The sequence below is a fragment of the Macaca nemestrina genome, chromosome 7 (assembly GCF_043159975.1).
Source record: "Macaca nemestrina isolate mMacNem1 chromosome 7, mMacNem.hap1, whole genome shotgun sequence".
NCBI lineage: Eukaryota > Metazoa > Chordata > Mammalia > Primates > Cercopithecidae > Macaca > Macaca nemestrina.
This window is the reverse complement of record NC_092131.1, coordinates 58,323,295-58,339,275: the sequence shown is the minus strand read 5'-3', so window position 1 is coordinate 58,339,275 and position 15,981 is coordinate 58,323,295. Positions and strand designations below refer to the sequence as shown.

At 42.8% G+C, this 15,981-nt stretch overlaps 1 protein-coding gene across 2 annotated transcripts in view; it reads left to right on the top strand.

Moving 5' to 3' along the window:
* The first annotated feature begins 4,369 nt into the window (after nucleotides 1-4,369).
* Nucleotides 4,370-15,981, top strand: part of LOC105481857 (kelch domain containing 1) — a 61,730-nt gene continuing 50,118 nt past the window's right edge. Inside the window, exon 1 of one of the 2 annotated variants that reach the window (XM_011741654.3) lies at nucleotides 4,370-4,567. In XM_011741654.3, the coding sequence (XP_011739956.1) occupies nucleotides 4,463-4,567 (105 nt within the window). In that variant the 5' untranslated portion in view covers nucleotides 4,370-4,462. The remainder of the gene's footprint in view (nucleotides 4,568-15,981) is intronic. The other variant, XM_011741655.3, reaches the window with a different exon arrangement.

Here is a 15,981-nt window from a genome sequence, read left to right as displayed (position 1 = left end):
ATAGAAAATAAAAAGGTGAGCTTAAAATTGAATGCATACTAAAACCAATACACCTAATTGCATATTAAATTGGTAACATAACATCACAAGTGATTTTTGAACACAGTTCTCTTTATTTAGTGAAATATTTTTCAAAGACAAAAAGTACAAATAAATTTTTAATTTTTATGTAAGAAAGGATAGGAGATAGGAATAGAAAGACATACAGTTAATTCTCATTACTGTACCTGTGATAGTTAGATTTTATAAGTAGCCACCAACAAATAATTAGTGAATACTAAACCATTGCTACTAGGGGAAGTACAGAATTAAGTTCCTGTGAGCGTCTGGTGACAATGTTTTCATCAACTGACCAATATATAACCTTGTTTTATGTGTGTTTTTATTTAAAAACATCTTTATATTGTGATTCATTAGCACTGAACTCAGGGCCAACAGCCCTATAACTCATAGCTGAAGGAAGCTTATTTATTACATGTATTTTCTCCATAAGGCACATTACAACCTTCTTGTACCTTCAAATACTAGACAAAACTTTAGCACTGTGCTTGGAGGCAACTTTAAACAGCAAAATCACCAACAAAAATAGCAAAAATGCTGAAAATACAGCACTAAATGTACCAGAAAAGGGACATTTACTTATAGTATGAGAGATGACACGAGAAGGCAGTGTCACTCTGTTTAACCTCATCTGGGAATGTACGTGATAGGCAACTCAAATGTTCTGCTTCTCTATGCATGTCCTCAAAAGACCATGAAAGCTTCCAACATTGATTTGGGCATTACAAATAAATGTTAGTGAATAGGTGAATTTGCGAATAAGGAATGCACAAATAATGGGGATTATCTGCTTACCCCCTAGAAGGATGAACAAGGAATAAATGGTTACCTATGGGCAGGAAAGGAGGGGGAATAGGGACATAAAATGATAAAGCTATTAAGTAAAGTGTTTTAGGAAATGGATATTTGCACAGTCCCAAAATATCATCCTCCGGATAACTGATAATTATACAGAGGAAAATGTACTTTTACAATGGAACATTCAGAGGTTACCACCTTAATCAAGTATCAAACTTAGCAGGAGAATTGCTTGAACCCAGGAGGCAGAGGTTTCAGTGAGCTAAGTTCATGCCACTGCATTCCAGCCTGGGCCACACAGTGAGACTCTGTCTCAAAAACAAAAAACAACAACAAAAACCGGCCATGGGCAGTGGCTCACACCTATAATCCCAGCACTTTGGGAGGCTGAGGTAGGCAGATACCTGAGGTCAGGAGTTTGAGACAAGCCTGGCCAACATGGTGAAACCCCATCTCTATTAAAAATACAAAAATTAGCCGGGCGTGGTGGTAGGCGCCTGTAATCCCAGCTATTCGGGAGGCTGAGGCAGGAGAATCATTTGAACCTGGGAGGCGGAAGTTACAGTGAGCTGAGATTGTGCCACTGCACTCTGCCCTGGGCGACAGAGCAAGACTCTGTCTCAAAAAAAAAAAAAAAAGACTAAAAGAACTTAACAACCAAATGCAATAGGTAAGCTTTGGTTGGGTCCCAGTTTGGAAGAAAAAGCTATAGTTATAATACAATTCAGGAATTCTGAATATCAAATTATATCAAGAAATAACAGCCAAGCGCGGTGGCTCACGCCTGTAATCCCAGCACTTTGGGAGGCCGAGGCGGGCAGATCACGAGGTCAGGAGATCGAGACCATCCTGGCTATCACGGTGAAACCCCGTCTGGACTGAAAAAAAATACAAAAAATTAGCCGGGCGTGGTAGCGGGCGCCTGTAGTCCCAGCTACTCAGGAGGCTCAGGCAGGAGAATGGCATGAACCTGGGAGGCGGAGCTTGCATGAGCGGAGATGTGACAATGCACTCCAGCCTGGGCAACAGAGCGAGACTCCGTCTCAAAAAACAAACAAACAAACAAAAAAAACAGTTGATTTTCTTACGTGTAGTAATAATATTGTGGTTATGTAAGTAAACATCCCTGTTTTTAGAAAATGTGTGCTGAAGTGCAACATTACACCTCCCACTCTCAAATAATTCAACAAAATGAAAAAGACAGACACACACATACCAACTAGTATGGTAGTATTAATAATAAAACTAGTATAAAACTAGTGTGGTAGTATTAATAATTATTAACCTGGAGTGGAAGATACACAGGTACTCCTTGAACTATTTTTTCAACTTTTTTTGTTTGCTATCTTTTATATTAAGAAATTGGAGAGAAAATAATCAATTCCAGTTGCCCAGCTTCCTCTCACAATCTGACCTCACAATTCCCATTTTCCCATAAATTTTCCCAATCACAATTATCTTTCTCTCATAAATTTTCAACTTCTTCTTCTATGGCTCCTTCACCTGGCCAGCTCATAAAGTCCCAATACTTAAATGAACAATTATATGCTGATGACTCCAAAATCCCTCTCTCTACCCCTTAGCTCTCTTAGACTTCAAATCCAACTCACTGTGCCTCCAAATGAACTCACCATTGCCCCTGCCCTCCCGGACCACCACCAAAACCTGTTGCTCCTCCCATATTGACTAACCTAGTGAAGGGCTCCGCCCACCTTCCACCCAGTGACCAAGCTGGTAAACTAGGCATATTCTTGACTCTACCCTCTCACAAATCAAAGTTCCCTGAACAACTTCCATTCATCTTTCAGTTCTTAGCTTAGACTTTACTTTCCCTCAGGAACCTTCCCTGTCTCCCCTCAATCTGAGTTAAAGGACCTCTGTAGACCCAAGGTGCCCTGGACTTTTGCTATTTTCACACTTACTGCACGGTATGTTGTCTGTTTGCTGGTCTGTAGACTCCACCAGACTCTACAGTCCAGGAGGACAAGTGCTCCATTTCAAAAATACAATACCAATATTACTAGTAACAATAAAGTGATGGAGTGAGAATTATAATTGACACATAGTTTACACTAAGTAAAATGCACATATCTGTATGCAGTTCAATGCATTTTGATAAATGTATACACCTATGTAACCACCACCTCAATCAAGATACAGTAGAACATTTTCATCACTCCAGAACACTTCCTGTACTCCTTTTTATCAATCCCCTCCGCCTCCCTACTCCCAAATAACCACTTTTCTGCTTTCTATTACCATAGGTCACTTTTGTCTATCTTGAATTTTTCTTTTTTCTTTTTTTGAGAAGGAATCTTGCTCTGTCGCCCAGACTGGAGTGCAGTGGCGCGATCTCGGCTCACTGCAACCTCCACGTCCTGGGTTCAAGCGATTCTCCTGCCTTTGCCTCCCGAGTAGCTGGGATTACAGGCATGCGCCACCATGCTAATTTTTGCATTTTTAGTAGAGACGGGATTGCCCAGGTTGGCCAGGCTGGTCTCAAACTCCTGAGCTCAAGTGATCCGCCCACCCCATCCTCCCAAAGGGGTGAGATTACAGGCGTGAGCCACTGCGCACGCCACACAACTCCTATTGAGGGAAATCCAGTTACATCTTGTAAAGTTAAATAGGATTCCACATCTAGAACTCCACTCCAAAGATAGGCTTCTACAAATACAAAATAACATATGCATAACGTTATTCATCGCAGCATTATTTATGATAGCCAAAAAACCTGGAAATAACCGATATGTCCATCAATAACCTGTTTGAATAAGCTATGACACCTCCAATCAGTGGAGTGCTATGAAGCTAAAAAAAGGACTGAGGAGACCGCTGTACCCTGATATGGATCGTCAAGTGAAAAGAGCAAGTTAAGGAACACTGTATATACTTCCTTTTGTGTAAGAAAAGGAGCAGATACTCTGTTTATTTGTGTCGTCAAAAATAAACAATAGAAAGTATTAAGTTGCACCACACTTAAGTGCCTTCTAATGTGATGCAATATGAAGTATTTTCCAAAAAAAAAAATCTGAACTAGAATCTAATAAAGCTTTTAGATACAGCTTCCAGCCTAAAAGAAATATGGGGAAAGCTTGCACAAGTTAATGAGAAAGGACATTGAGGAACCAAACCCAGAAGGCTGTAGGAAAATAAGAAAACTAATCCATATAACAAACCAATGGCACAAGAGAGAAGGGAGAGAAGCTATTCTAGAGTAAAAAAGACATAAAGCGTTAACAACGAATTACAATGCTGGACAAACCAACTGTAGAAACGACATTTTGAGATAATCAAGGAATTTGACTACAGACTGACTACTAAATGAGGCTGTACTGCCAAAACACAATTCCAAGAGAGAAGGAATCTGCGCGTGGGAACCCCAGGCCCCTTCCCCACTGCCAGGAGCCAGACGTCCCTCCGCAGCCGCGCCGCCCCTCGCTCTCCTCCCCGAGCGAAAGCCGCGGGACGTCGCAGACGCACTGACTCCGCCTTCCACCAATCTCGACCCTCGCCGCGTTCCGTTCGTGCGTGGAGCAGTCGGGACTGGAGGCTAGGCCGCCGGGCGGGCAGGGGCTGTGGCGCGGCAAGCGGCGGGCCAGCGATGGCGCGAATGGCGGACTCACAGCTGTTCTGCGTGGCGGAGGAACGCAGCGGCCACTGCGCCGTGGTGGACGGAAACTTCCTCTACGTGTGGGGGGGCTACGTGGTAAGGGGAAGAGGCGGGACGGGGCGAACTCGCGCCGGGAGACGCTCGGCCTGAGCGGACGCAGCGCCCGCCACACCCGCTCCCGAGGCCTCGGCCCAGGCCTGGCGCGCCCGGCGCCTGCCGCCCCCCCCCAGCCCCTCCGCTGGCCGCCGCCCCCACAGTCGCGCCAGGGCTTGACGTCGTCCCGCCGTTACTACTTCTGTTAAAGCCTCAGACCCGGCTCCGGGCGTCTTTCCATTCTCCGCCCCCCACCCCCAGCAGTTCAGTAACCCGGGTCTGCCCAATGCAAAGGCAGTTACAGCGCGATTAAGTATTATCCTTACATACTGGCGCAGATTTAGAAGGACCCGAGGACGCCGCGCTGTATCATTTTGTATATATTTCCTTATTCCCACGGCGCGATTCGAAATAAAATATTGAAATCACTGAAGCATTTAAATATTTTTTTCTTTCTTTTTTTTTTGTTTTGTTTTTGAGATGGAGTTTCGCTCTTGTTGCCCAGGGCTGGAGTGCAATGGCACGATCTCAGCTCACCGTAACCTCCGCCTCCCCAGGTTCAAGCGATTCTCCTGCCTCAGCCTCTCTAGTAGCTGGGATTACCGGCATGTGCCATCATGCCCGGCTAGTTTTGTATTTTTAGTTGAGACAGGGTTTCCCATGTTGGTCAGGCTGGTCTCGACCGACCTCAGGTGATCCGCCCTCCTTGGCTTCCCAGAGTACTGGGATTACAAACGTGAGCCACCGTGCCTGGCCTATATATTTAAATATTTCTAAGCTATTTTTAGTGGTGTTTCTTTACTAATGGCTACGAATATTTTTCTAGTCTCAGAATAGACCCATGTTAGCAATAATATGCTAAGGAGTATTATGCTTTAAAATTCTTGTTACAATGGAGGTTTGAACGTATGTGTGTGTTGTGTGTCCATAATCACAGAATTATAGAAGCAAGAATGGTAAAGCTGGAAAACAGGAATACTATATGCCAACCCTCTTAGTTTACAGATTTTTTTTCTTAAGCCATCTGGAAGTTCTACTGATAGTAGAACCTACATCTTCTGTCTCGCTACCATTATATGACAGACCTGTAACATGACTGAATCACATTGAAATGACCAACAGACAGGCATACGTCGAAAGTATGGCGGGTTCTGTTCCAGACCACTGCAATAAAGCGTGGTCATACGAATTTTTTTATATCTTAGTGTATATAAAAGTCGTGTTTACACTGTAGTGTGTTAAGTATGCAATAGTATTATGTGTAAAAAAAAAAAAATGTACCTGGCCGGGCGTGGTGGCTCACACCCGTAAGCCCAGCACTTCAGGAGGCTGAGACGGGTGGATTACCTGAAGTCAGGAGTCCGAGAACAGCCTGGCCAACATGGTGAAACCCCGTCTCTACTAAAAATACAAAAATTAGCCGGACATGGTGGCGGATGCCTGTAATCCCGGCTAGTCGGGAGGCTGAGCCAAGATCGTGTCATTGCACTCCAGCCTGGGCGACAGAGGGAGACTCCGTCTCAGAAAAAAAAACAAAAACAAAAAAACTGTACATACCTAATTTCAAAATTATTGCTAAAAAATGCTAAGAATTATCTGAGCCTTCAGTGAGTTGTATTCTTTTTGCTCATGGAGGGTCTTCCTCCATGTAGATGGCTACTGACTGATTAGGGTGGTTATTGCTGAAGGTTGTAGTGGCTGTGGCAATTTCTTAAAATAAGACAATGAAGTTTGCCACATTGAGCCTTCCTTTCACAAAATATTTCTCTGTAGCATGCAGTGCAGTTTGATTTTGTGTGTGTGTGTGTGTGTGTGTGTGTGTTGAGACGGAGTCTCTCCTGCAACCTCCGTCTCCCAGGTTCAAGCGATTCTCCTGCCTCAGCCTCCTAAGTAGCTGGGATTACAGGTGTGCACCACCATGCCTGGCTAATTTTTGTATTTTTTACAGGCGTGAGCCACTGTGCCCAGCCATGAAATGTATTTTCTTAAATAATAGGACTTGAAAGTCAAAATGATTCCTTGATCCATGGGCTACAGAATGGATATTGTGTAGCAGGCATGGAAAGATAAATCTTGTAGATCTCCATCAGAGCTCTTGGGTAACTAGGTGCGTTATCAATGAGCAGTGAGTGATATTTTCTGAGCAGTAGTTCTCAACAGTACACTTAAACTACTCAGTAAGCCGTGCTGTTAAAGAGACATGCTGTCATCCAGGCTTTCTTGTTCCATTGTTACAGCATAGGCAATGTAGATTTAGCATAATTCTTAAGGGCCCTAGGATTTTCAGAATGATGAACATTGGCTTCAACTTAAAGACAGCTACTACATTAGCCACTAACAAGAGAATTAGCCAGTCCTTTGAAATCGGGCATTGACTTCTCCTCTCTAGCTATGAAAGTCCTAGATGGCATCCTCTTCCAATGTAAAGCTGTTTCATCCACATTAAAAATCTATTGTCAGCCGGGCGTGTTGGCTCACGCCTGTAATCCCAGCACTTTGGGAGGCCGAGGCAGGCGGATCACGAGGTCAGGAGATCGAGACCATCCTGCCTAACACGGTGAAACCTCATCTCTACTAAAAATACAAAAAAAAAATTAGCTGGGCGTGGTGGCAGGCGCCTGTAGTCCCAGCTACTCTGGAGGCTGAGGCAGGAGAATGGTGAGAACCCAGGAGGCGGAGCTTGCACTGAGCTGAGATCCCACTACTGCCCTCCAGTCTGGGCTACAGAGCAAGACTCCGTCTCAGAAAAAAAAAAAAAAATCTATTGTTTAGTGTAGCCACCTTCATCAGGTAGCTACACTAGAGACAGGGTTTAGCCAGATCTTTTGGATAACTTGCTGCAGCTTCTACATGAGGACATGCTGCTTCACCTTACACTTTTTTTTTTTTTTTTTTTTTTTTGGAGACAGAGTTGCCCAGGCTGTGGTACAGTGGCAAGGTCTCAGCTCACTGCAGCCTCCGCCTTCTGAGCTCAAGCAATTCTCTTGCCTCAGCCTCCTGAGTAGCTGGGATTACAGGTGCATGACACCACACCTGGCTAATTTTTGTATTTTTAGTAGTAATTTAGTAATTTTTGTATTTTTTCCATATTGGCCAGGCTGATCTCTAACTCCTGTCCTCAGGAGATCTGACCACCTTGGCCTCCCAAAGTGCTGGGATTACAGGTGTGAGCCACTGTGCCCAGCCTTACCTTGTAGTTTTATGTAATGAAGAACAGCTTCCTTCCTAAAAATTCATATTAGCTTCAAAATTCTGCAATTTCTCAATTCTCTCAGCCTTCATAGAATTTAAGAGAGTTAAGACCCTCTTCTGGGTTAGGCTCTGGCCTAAGGGAATGTTGTGGCTGCTTTGATCATGTATCCAGACCACTAAAACTTTCTCCACATCAGGAATAAGGCTGTTTTGCTTTCATGTTACGCATTTTTCATTAAAATAGCACTTTTGATTTCCTTTAAGAACTTTCTCTTTGGATTCACAATGTGGCTAACTGGCACAAGAGGCCTAGCTTTTGGCCTGTATTAGCTTTTGACTTGCCTTTTTCACTAAGCTTAATTGTTTCTAGCTTTTGATTTAAAGTGAGGGACATGCCACTCTTCCTTTCACTTGAACACTTAGAGTCCATTGTAGAGTTACTAATTGGCCTACTTACTTTTTTTTTTTTTTTTTGAGATGGAGTCTCACTGTGTCGCCCAGGCTGGAGTGCAATGGCGCAATCTCGGCTCACTGCAAGCTCCACCTCCCAGGTTCACGCCATTCTCCTGCCTCAGCCTCCCGAGTAGCTGGGACTATAGGTGCCCACCACCGTGCCCAGCTAATTTTTTTGAATTTTAATAGAGACGGGGTTTCACTGTGTTAGCCAGGATGGTCTCAATCTCCTGACCTCGTGATCCACCCGCCTTGGCCTCCCAGAGAGTTGGGATTAAGGAGGGAATAAGGAGGCCCAAGGAGAGGGAGAGAGACGGGGGAGTGGTTGGTCAGCGGAGTAGTCAGAACACACACATTTATCAGTTAAGTTCACCATCTTATACAGGCACAGTTTATGGTGCCCCAAAACAATTGCAGTAGTACATAAAAGATCATTGATCACAGATCATCCTAACAGATATAATAATAATGCAAAAGTTTGAAATACTGTGAGAATTGCCAAAATGTGACATAGACATGAAGTGAGCATCACATGCTGTTGGAAAAATGGTGCCAATGGACTTGCTTGATGCAGAGTTGCCACACACCTTCAATTTATTTAAAAAATGCAGTATCTGTCAAGCACAGTAAAGCAAAGCACAATAAAATGAAGTATGCCTGTACTGTGTATGTTAAATAATTCTGAGATTCAAGTTGGTTTTTGTTGTTGTTTTGTGTGTTTATTTTTAATTTGGTTCAGTACCAGTGGGGGAAAATGAGAACTAACTTTTGAGTGCTTACTACATCTGGCATGTGCTAGGTACTCTCACATCCCTAATCTTATATATTCTTACTGTATTCCTGTAAAGTAGGTCATATCCCTATTTTATAAATAAGGAAAATGAGTCGATTAGAGTAAGTGACTTTAATAGCCGTTGGACCTCAAGGGCAGCAGATACCAACCGACATGTATAGGATTTCCAAAGGCAACTTTTTAATGATAAATTAGGTGATTGTGCTTTGTTAGTGTCTGATATTTCCACCATTTATTCTTGATGCAAAGAGTCTAGTATAAAGATGGCTATATGCATGAGAAATAAACTTTGATTGTTTTGAGTTCTGCCACTTGTAGAGGTGTCAGACTTCATCTGCTGTATTCTTGATGTTGTAAAAGTTAAGTAAAAAATTCACTTAAAACAGCAATCTGTAATATATCTGTATAGATTTCTTTTGAGCCCATAAATGAAAACTTTTTTTCTCCAAGACGGAGTCTTGCTGTGTCACCCAGACTGGAGTGCAGTGGCACAATCTCAGCTCACTGCAACCTCCGCCTCCTAGGTTCAAGATATTCTCCTGCCTCAACCTCCCGAGTAGCTGGGATTATAGGCACATGCTACCACGCCCAACTAATTTTTATATTCTTAGTACAGACGAGGTTTCACTCTCAAACTCTTGACGTCGTGATCCGCCCACCTCAGCCTCCCAAAGTGTTGGGATTACAGGCGTGAGCCACCATGCCTGGCCTTTGTTTTTTGTTTTGTTCTGTTTTTTGAGACAGAGTCTCCCTCTGTCGCCCAGGCTGGAGTGCAGTGGCACCATCTCAGCTCACTGCAACCTCTGCCTCCTGGGTTCAAGCGATTCTCCTGCCTCAGCCTCTCAGGAAGCTGAGGTTACAGGCACACGCCACCACGCCCGGCTAATTTTTCTATTTTTAGTAGAGACGGAGTTTTGCCATGTTGGCCAGGCTGGTCTCAAACTCCTGACGTTAGGCAATCAGCCCGCCTCGGCCTCCCAAAGTGCTGGGATTACAGGCGTCAGCCACTGTGCCTGGCCTAAATGTCTGAATTTTTTACATCTCATTTTAATCTTGAAAATTGTGTAATTGATAAGATTCCAGTTCTTTAGGTGGAGGTTATTGAATTGAAATACTTCTTTTTCTCCTGTTTATTAATCCAGTCAGTAGCGATGCTGTAAGAACCACTCTGAAAAATACAATACAGATGTAGATCCTGAGTCTACCACTTTTTTAAATTCCAGGGATTATCAGCAGTCAAGAAGTGTCTAAGGCATAAGTGGAAGGAAAGGGAGAGTAGGAGGCAAAAAAGAAACCGTATGGGTAGTATAGGCTTTAAAAAAAAAATCAGAAGACATGGCATATCAGGAGAAAAAGTAGAATTCTTCTAATAATTATCTTATTCCCATCGTTCTAAACAGAAAATAGTTAAAAGGCCCTGGAATCTGGTGGTATTCAGTACTCAATAGTTAAGTATAATGATCGATGGTTCCAGATTATATATTCCAGTCACAATTTTCCTCTTCATTGATACAAACAATGTATTAAAATGGACAGACATATGTTCTAAAGCTCACTGATATCTGTCTAAATTACTAATTGCTCCATTGTCAAACATATTCTGAAGGCCATTATATTAGTATCTGAAAATAGCCCCTCCCAGAGGTAAGAATGATAATATCAAAAAAGTAAATGGTTGATTCTAATTGGTGTCAGAATATGATTTTGCTCTTAGTTCTACATCCTTTCCACATTACAGAAATTCACACAGACTTTGGTGCTACTGCAAGGAACATTAAAAGTTGTGAATAGCTTTTCCAAATTTAGGGGGAAAACTCGATGTCTTGGCATGTTTGCAGATAGTATGGTTTTCCTCTTATGGCCCTAATCATTTGAACCATTTTATTTCTGTAATATAGTTGATATTAATACGTTTTGCTCTGAACCTTTTTTTTTTTTTTTTTTCCTTTTCTTTGAGATGGAGTCTCGCTCTTGCCCAGGCTGGAGTACAGTGGTATGATCTCGGCTCACTGCAACCTCTGCCTCCCAGGTTCAACTGACTCTCCTGCCTCAGCCGCCCAAGTATCTGGGACTACAGGTGCATGCCCAGGTAATTACTGTATTTTTAGTAGAGACGAGGTTTCACCATGTTGGTCAGGCTAGTCTTGAACTCCTGACCTCAGGTGATCCACCCACCTTGGCCTCCCAAAATGTCTTCACAGGCTGGGTGTGGTGACTCAGGCCTGTAATCCCAGCACTTTTGGAGGCCAAGGCAGGAGGATTGCTTGAGTCCAGGAGTTTGAGACCAGCGTGGGCAACATAGCAAGACCCTTGTCTCTGCCAAAAAGAAAATAATTAGTTGGGCATGGTAGTGTGCTTCTATGGTCCTAGCTACTTCAGAAGCTGAGGTGGGAGGATCACTTGAGCCCATGTATTCAAGGATGCAGTGAACTATGATTGTGCCATCGCACTCCAGCCTGGGTGACAGAGACCCTGTTACTTGAAAGAAATATTTGTATACATATGCTTAACTACATATTTCTGCTATGGATATGGCCTTTAAGGGAAAAAGCATCAATTTAGAAAATGTTTAGGTCAGGAGATCGAGACCATACTGGCTAACAAGGTGAAACCCCGTCTCTACTAAAAAAAATACAAAAAACTAGCCGGGCGAGGTCGCAGGCGTCTGTAGTCCCAGCTACTCGGGAGGTTGAGGCAGGAGAATGGCGTAAACCCCGGAGACGGAGCTTGCAGTGAGCTGAGATCCAGCCACTGCACTCCAGCCTGGGCGACAGAGCGAGACTCCGTCTCAAAAAAAAAAAAAAAAAAAAAAAAAAATTTGAAAAGAATGAAGATGGAAGCCTTACCATGTCAGATATTAAAACATATCACAATACCGTAATAATGAGTTGACTTGATGCAAGTAGAGATAGTACAATGAAATGCGAAAGGAATTACGGAAACAGCCGGGCACAGTGGCTCACGCCTGTAATCCCAGCACTTTGGGAGGCCGAGGCAGGCAGATCACCTGAGGTCAGGAATTCAAGACCAGCCTGGCCAACATGGTGAAACCCCGTCTCTACTAAAAATATAAATAAAAACATTAGCCAGGTGTGGTGGCGCATGCCTGTAATCCCAGCTACTGGGGGGGCTGAGGTAGGAGAATTGCTAGAACTCGGGAGGTGGAGGTTGCATGAGCCAAGATCGCGCTATTGCACTCCAGCCTGAGCGACAGAGCAAGACTCCATCTCAAAAAAAAAAAAAGAAAAAGAAAAACGAAAAAACTACAAAAACAGCCAAGCATATAAGGAGAAAAATATAAGACTATTTTGTATTTAAAAGGTAGCCTTTCAAATCTGGGAAAATGATCACTTATGCAATAAATGATCCTAGGATAGCTAGAGGAAAATATTATTGGTGCCTTAGGATTGAAGGGTTAAATACAGAAAAAATAAGCTATATAATACTGGAAGAGAATATATGACTTCTAAAATCTTGAGGAAAAAGCTATAATGGAAAAAATTGGCAGATCAGACTTTTAAAAAACTGATTTTTGGCCAGGCACAGTGGCTTATGCCAGTAATCCTAGCACTTTGGGAGGCCAAGGTAGATGGATCACCTGAGGTCGGGAGTTCGAGACCAGCCTGACCAACATGGTGAAACCACGTCTCTACTGAAAATACAAAACTAGTCGGGCGTGGTGGCATGGGCCTGTAATCCCAGCTACTCAGGAGGCTGAGACAGGAGAATCGCTTGAACCTGGGAGGCAGAGGTTGCAGTAAGCCAAGATCACGCCACTGCACTCTAGCCTGGGCAACAAGAGTGAAATTCTGTCTCAAAAAAAAAAAAAGGTACAGATAACATCCCCATTGAAAAATGAGCAATAGATAAGTACAGTTTATAAAATAAATACAAATATCATACAAACGAAAGAAACCCAGGTAAAAATCACGATGAGGTTTTTCTTCTCTAATTTGCAAAGATTAGAAAGAATTTTGATGAAGAGCATGGAGAAATGAATTACTAGTACGCTGGTAATAGGAGTACAAGTTTGTGTAACCTTTTTGAGGAGAAATTTAGCAATGTGTATCAAAAGTATAAGGTGTGTTTTCTCTTTAACCTAATAGTTCCACTTTATATATTCATAAATGATCACATTGGTTATCTGTGTCATATGGAAGACATTTATCATTCTTTTTAAATGACCAGAATATAAACCTCCTTTCTCTATTTGTGGTATTCCCCTAGTGAGTGAATATTGTCAGGGTATTTCTTCTAGTTGTCTCCTACTTATCCTCATAAAATATAAGATATATAACTTGTTCTCTGTTGTATCCTCAATGTCTAGAACTGGTTATAACTCATAGTAGGTACCCAATAAAAATACTTGAAAGTCAGGTACTAACTTTTCCTGCCTCGCTTGCAGCTAGGTTGCAGGCAAGTGGCTGGGACTCCATTGGTTAGATGAATCTGTGCTAGATTTGGACTTGGGAATAAAGATATAAAAAACCACAACCTGTAGAAGATTCTTAGCCTGCAATACAGTTTAGGAAGATCAAGGTTCCTTGCATAAAAGGCAGCAGTGTGGTGTGCGCCAGTGACCACAGACCTGCTCTCTTGGCATGGTTTCAGACCTCGCTTTTCCTTACATAGACCAGAGTCTGGTTCTCCAGCCTCCCTGATGATTCTGTGAGCTACTTAATATTCATTTCTTACCATTTTATTTACTTAATTTTTGAATTTGAAATATATGTACAAAAGAATGTATAAAATAAGTATTATTTAAATGTAAACAACTGTTTATTTTCTAGATTAAGAAATAAACAATACCTTAGAAGCTTCCTTTTATCCTGCATTGATTGCATTGCTCCCAGCACCCCCACTCATACAGGTTACCACTGTCTTAAATTTCTTTATAATTGTACCTCATGTATATCTCTAAACGACATATTATTTGGTTTGGAATCATAGCATATGTTTTCTTTCATGAATTTTTTTTTTTTTTTTTTTTTGAGACAGAGTTTCACTCTTGTTGCCTAGGCTGGATTGCAGTGGCACGATCTCAGCTCACTGTAACCTCCACCTCCTGGGTTCAAGTGATCCTCCTGCCTCAGCCTCCCAAGTAGCTGGAATTACAGGTGCCCACCACCACACCCAGCTAATTTTTGTATTTTTAGTAGAGATGGGGTTTCACCATGTTGGGCAAGGTGATCTTGGACTCCTCACCTTAGGTGATCCACCCACCTCGGCCTCCCAAAGTGCTGGAATTACAGGTGTGAGCCAGTTGTTAAATAATTTGAAAATCATCTCTGGATCTATTCATTTGATGTATATCCTATATAACATTCTACTGTATGAGTTTACTGCAATTTATCCATTCCATTATTGGTGAATATTTGAATATTTCTAATTTTTTGCTATTATAAGCATTCTTATAACATGCTTCCTATTGTGTATTCATAAGGGCATGTACATTCCCTAGGGAATCTACCAATGAATGAAATGTTGGTTCACTTGATATGCACATCTCCAAAATTATTTGGAAATGTCAGACTGTTACCAAAACATTTGTATCAATTTACACTCCCACCAGCCACTTCCTTGCCCCATATCCTTGACAACACATTTGGTACCATCTGGCCTTACATTTTTGCCATTCCAGTGAGTGCAACATGATAGTTCATTGTGGTTTTTGTTTTCATTTCCCTTGGTTACTGATAAAATTGAGTGTCTAACTTTATGGACTATTTGTGTCTTCTGTAAAAATGCTGGCTCATGTCTTTTGCTCTTTTTTCTATTGGGTTATTTGCTTTTTTAAAAAAACTAATTTATACAAGTTTTAAAATACATAATTGTGTGAGTTCAATATGTCTTCAATTTATAGCTTGTCTTTTTATTTCTTTTTTTTTCCTTTTTTCTTTCTTTTTTTCTTTTTTTCAGACAAGAGTCTTTTTTTTTTTTTTTTTTTTGAGACGGAGTCTCGCTCTGTCGCCCAGGCTGGAGTGCAGTGGCCAGATCTCAGCTCACTGCAAGCTCCGCCTCCCGGGTTCCCGCCATTCTCCTGCCTCAGCCTCCCGAGTAGCTGGGACCACAGGCGCCGCCACCTCGCCCGGCTAATTTTTTGTGTGTTTTTAGTAGAGACGGGATTTCACCGTGTTAGCCAGGATGGTCTCGATCTCCTGACCTTGTGATCCGCCCGTCTCGGCCTCCCAAAGTGCTGGGATTACAGGCTTGAGCCACCGCACCCGGCCGTCAGACAGAGTCTTGCTTTGTCGCCCAGGCTGGAGTGCAGTGGTGCAATCTGGGCTCACTGCACCCTCTGCCTCCCAGGCTCAAGCAATTCTCGTGCCTCAGCCTCCTGAGTAGCTGGGATTACAGGTGCCTGCCACCACGCCCAGCTAATTTTTTGTATTTTTAGTAGAGGCCAGAGTTTCACCATGTTGACCAGGCTGGCCTTGAACTCCTGACCTCGGGTGTTCTGCCCACCTTGGCCTCCCAAAGTGCTGGGATTACAAGCATGAGCCACTGTGCCTGGCCTTGTCAAACATATTCTAACCATTCCTAGAAATGGGAAGAGGAGTCAAGGGAGAATTTTTTTTTTTTGAAAGATGAGATGAGGCATGTTTGTGTATTGATAGGAATAAGGAAAACTTGGGCTGGGCGTGGTGGCTCGCCCCTGTAATCCCAGCACTTTGGGAGGCCGAGGCGGGTGGATCACAAGGTCAGGAGTTCGAGACCAGCCTGACCAATGTGGTGAAACCCTGTCTCTACTAAAAATACAAAAATTAGCTGGGTGTGGTGGCAGGTGCCTATTTCCCAGTTACTCGGGAGGCTGAGGCAGGAGAGTTGCTTGAACCCAGGAGGCAGAGGTTGCAGTGAGCCAAGATGGCACCACTGCACTCTAGCCTGAGTGACAGAGTGAGACTCCGTCTCAAAAAAAAGAAAAGAGAAGGAAAACTTGTGGAAAAGAAGGGATAATGTAGGAGGGAAGTCTCTGAGA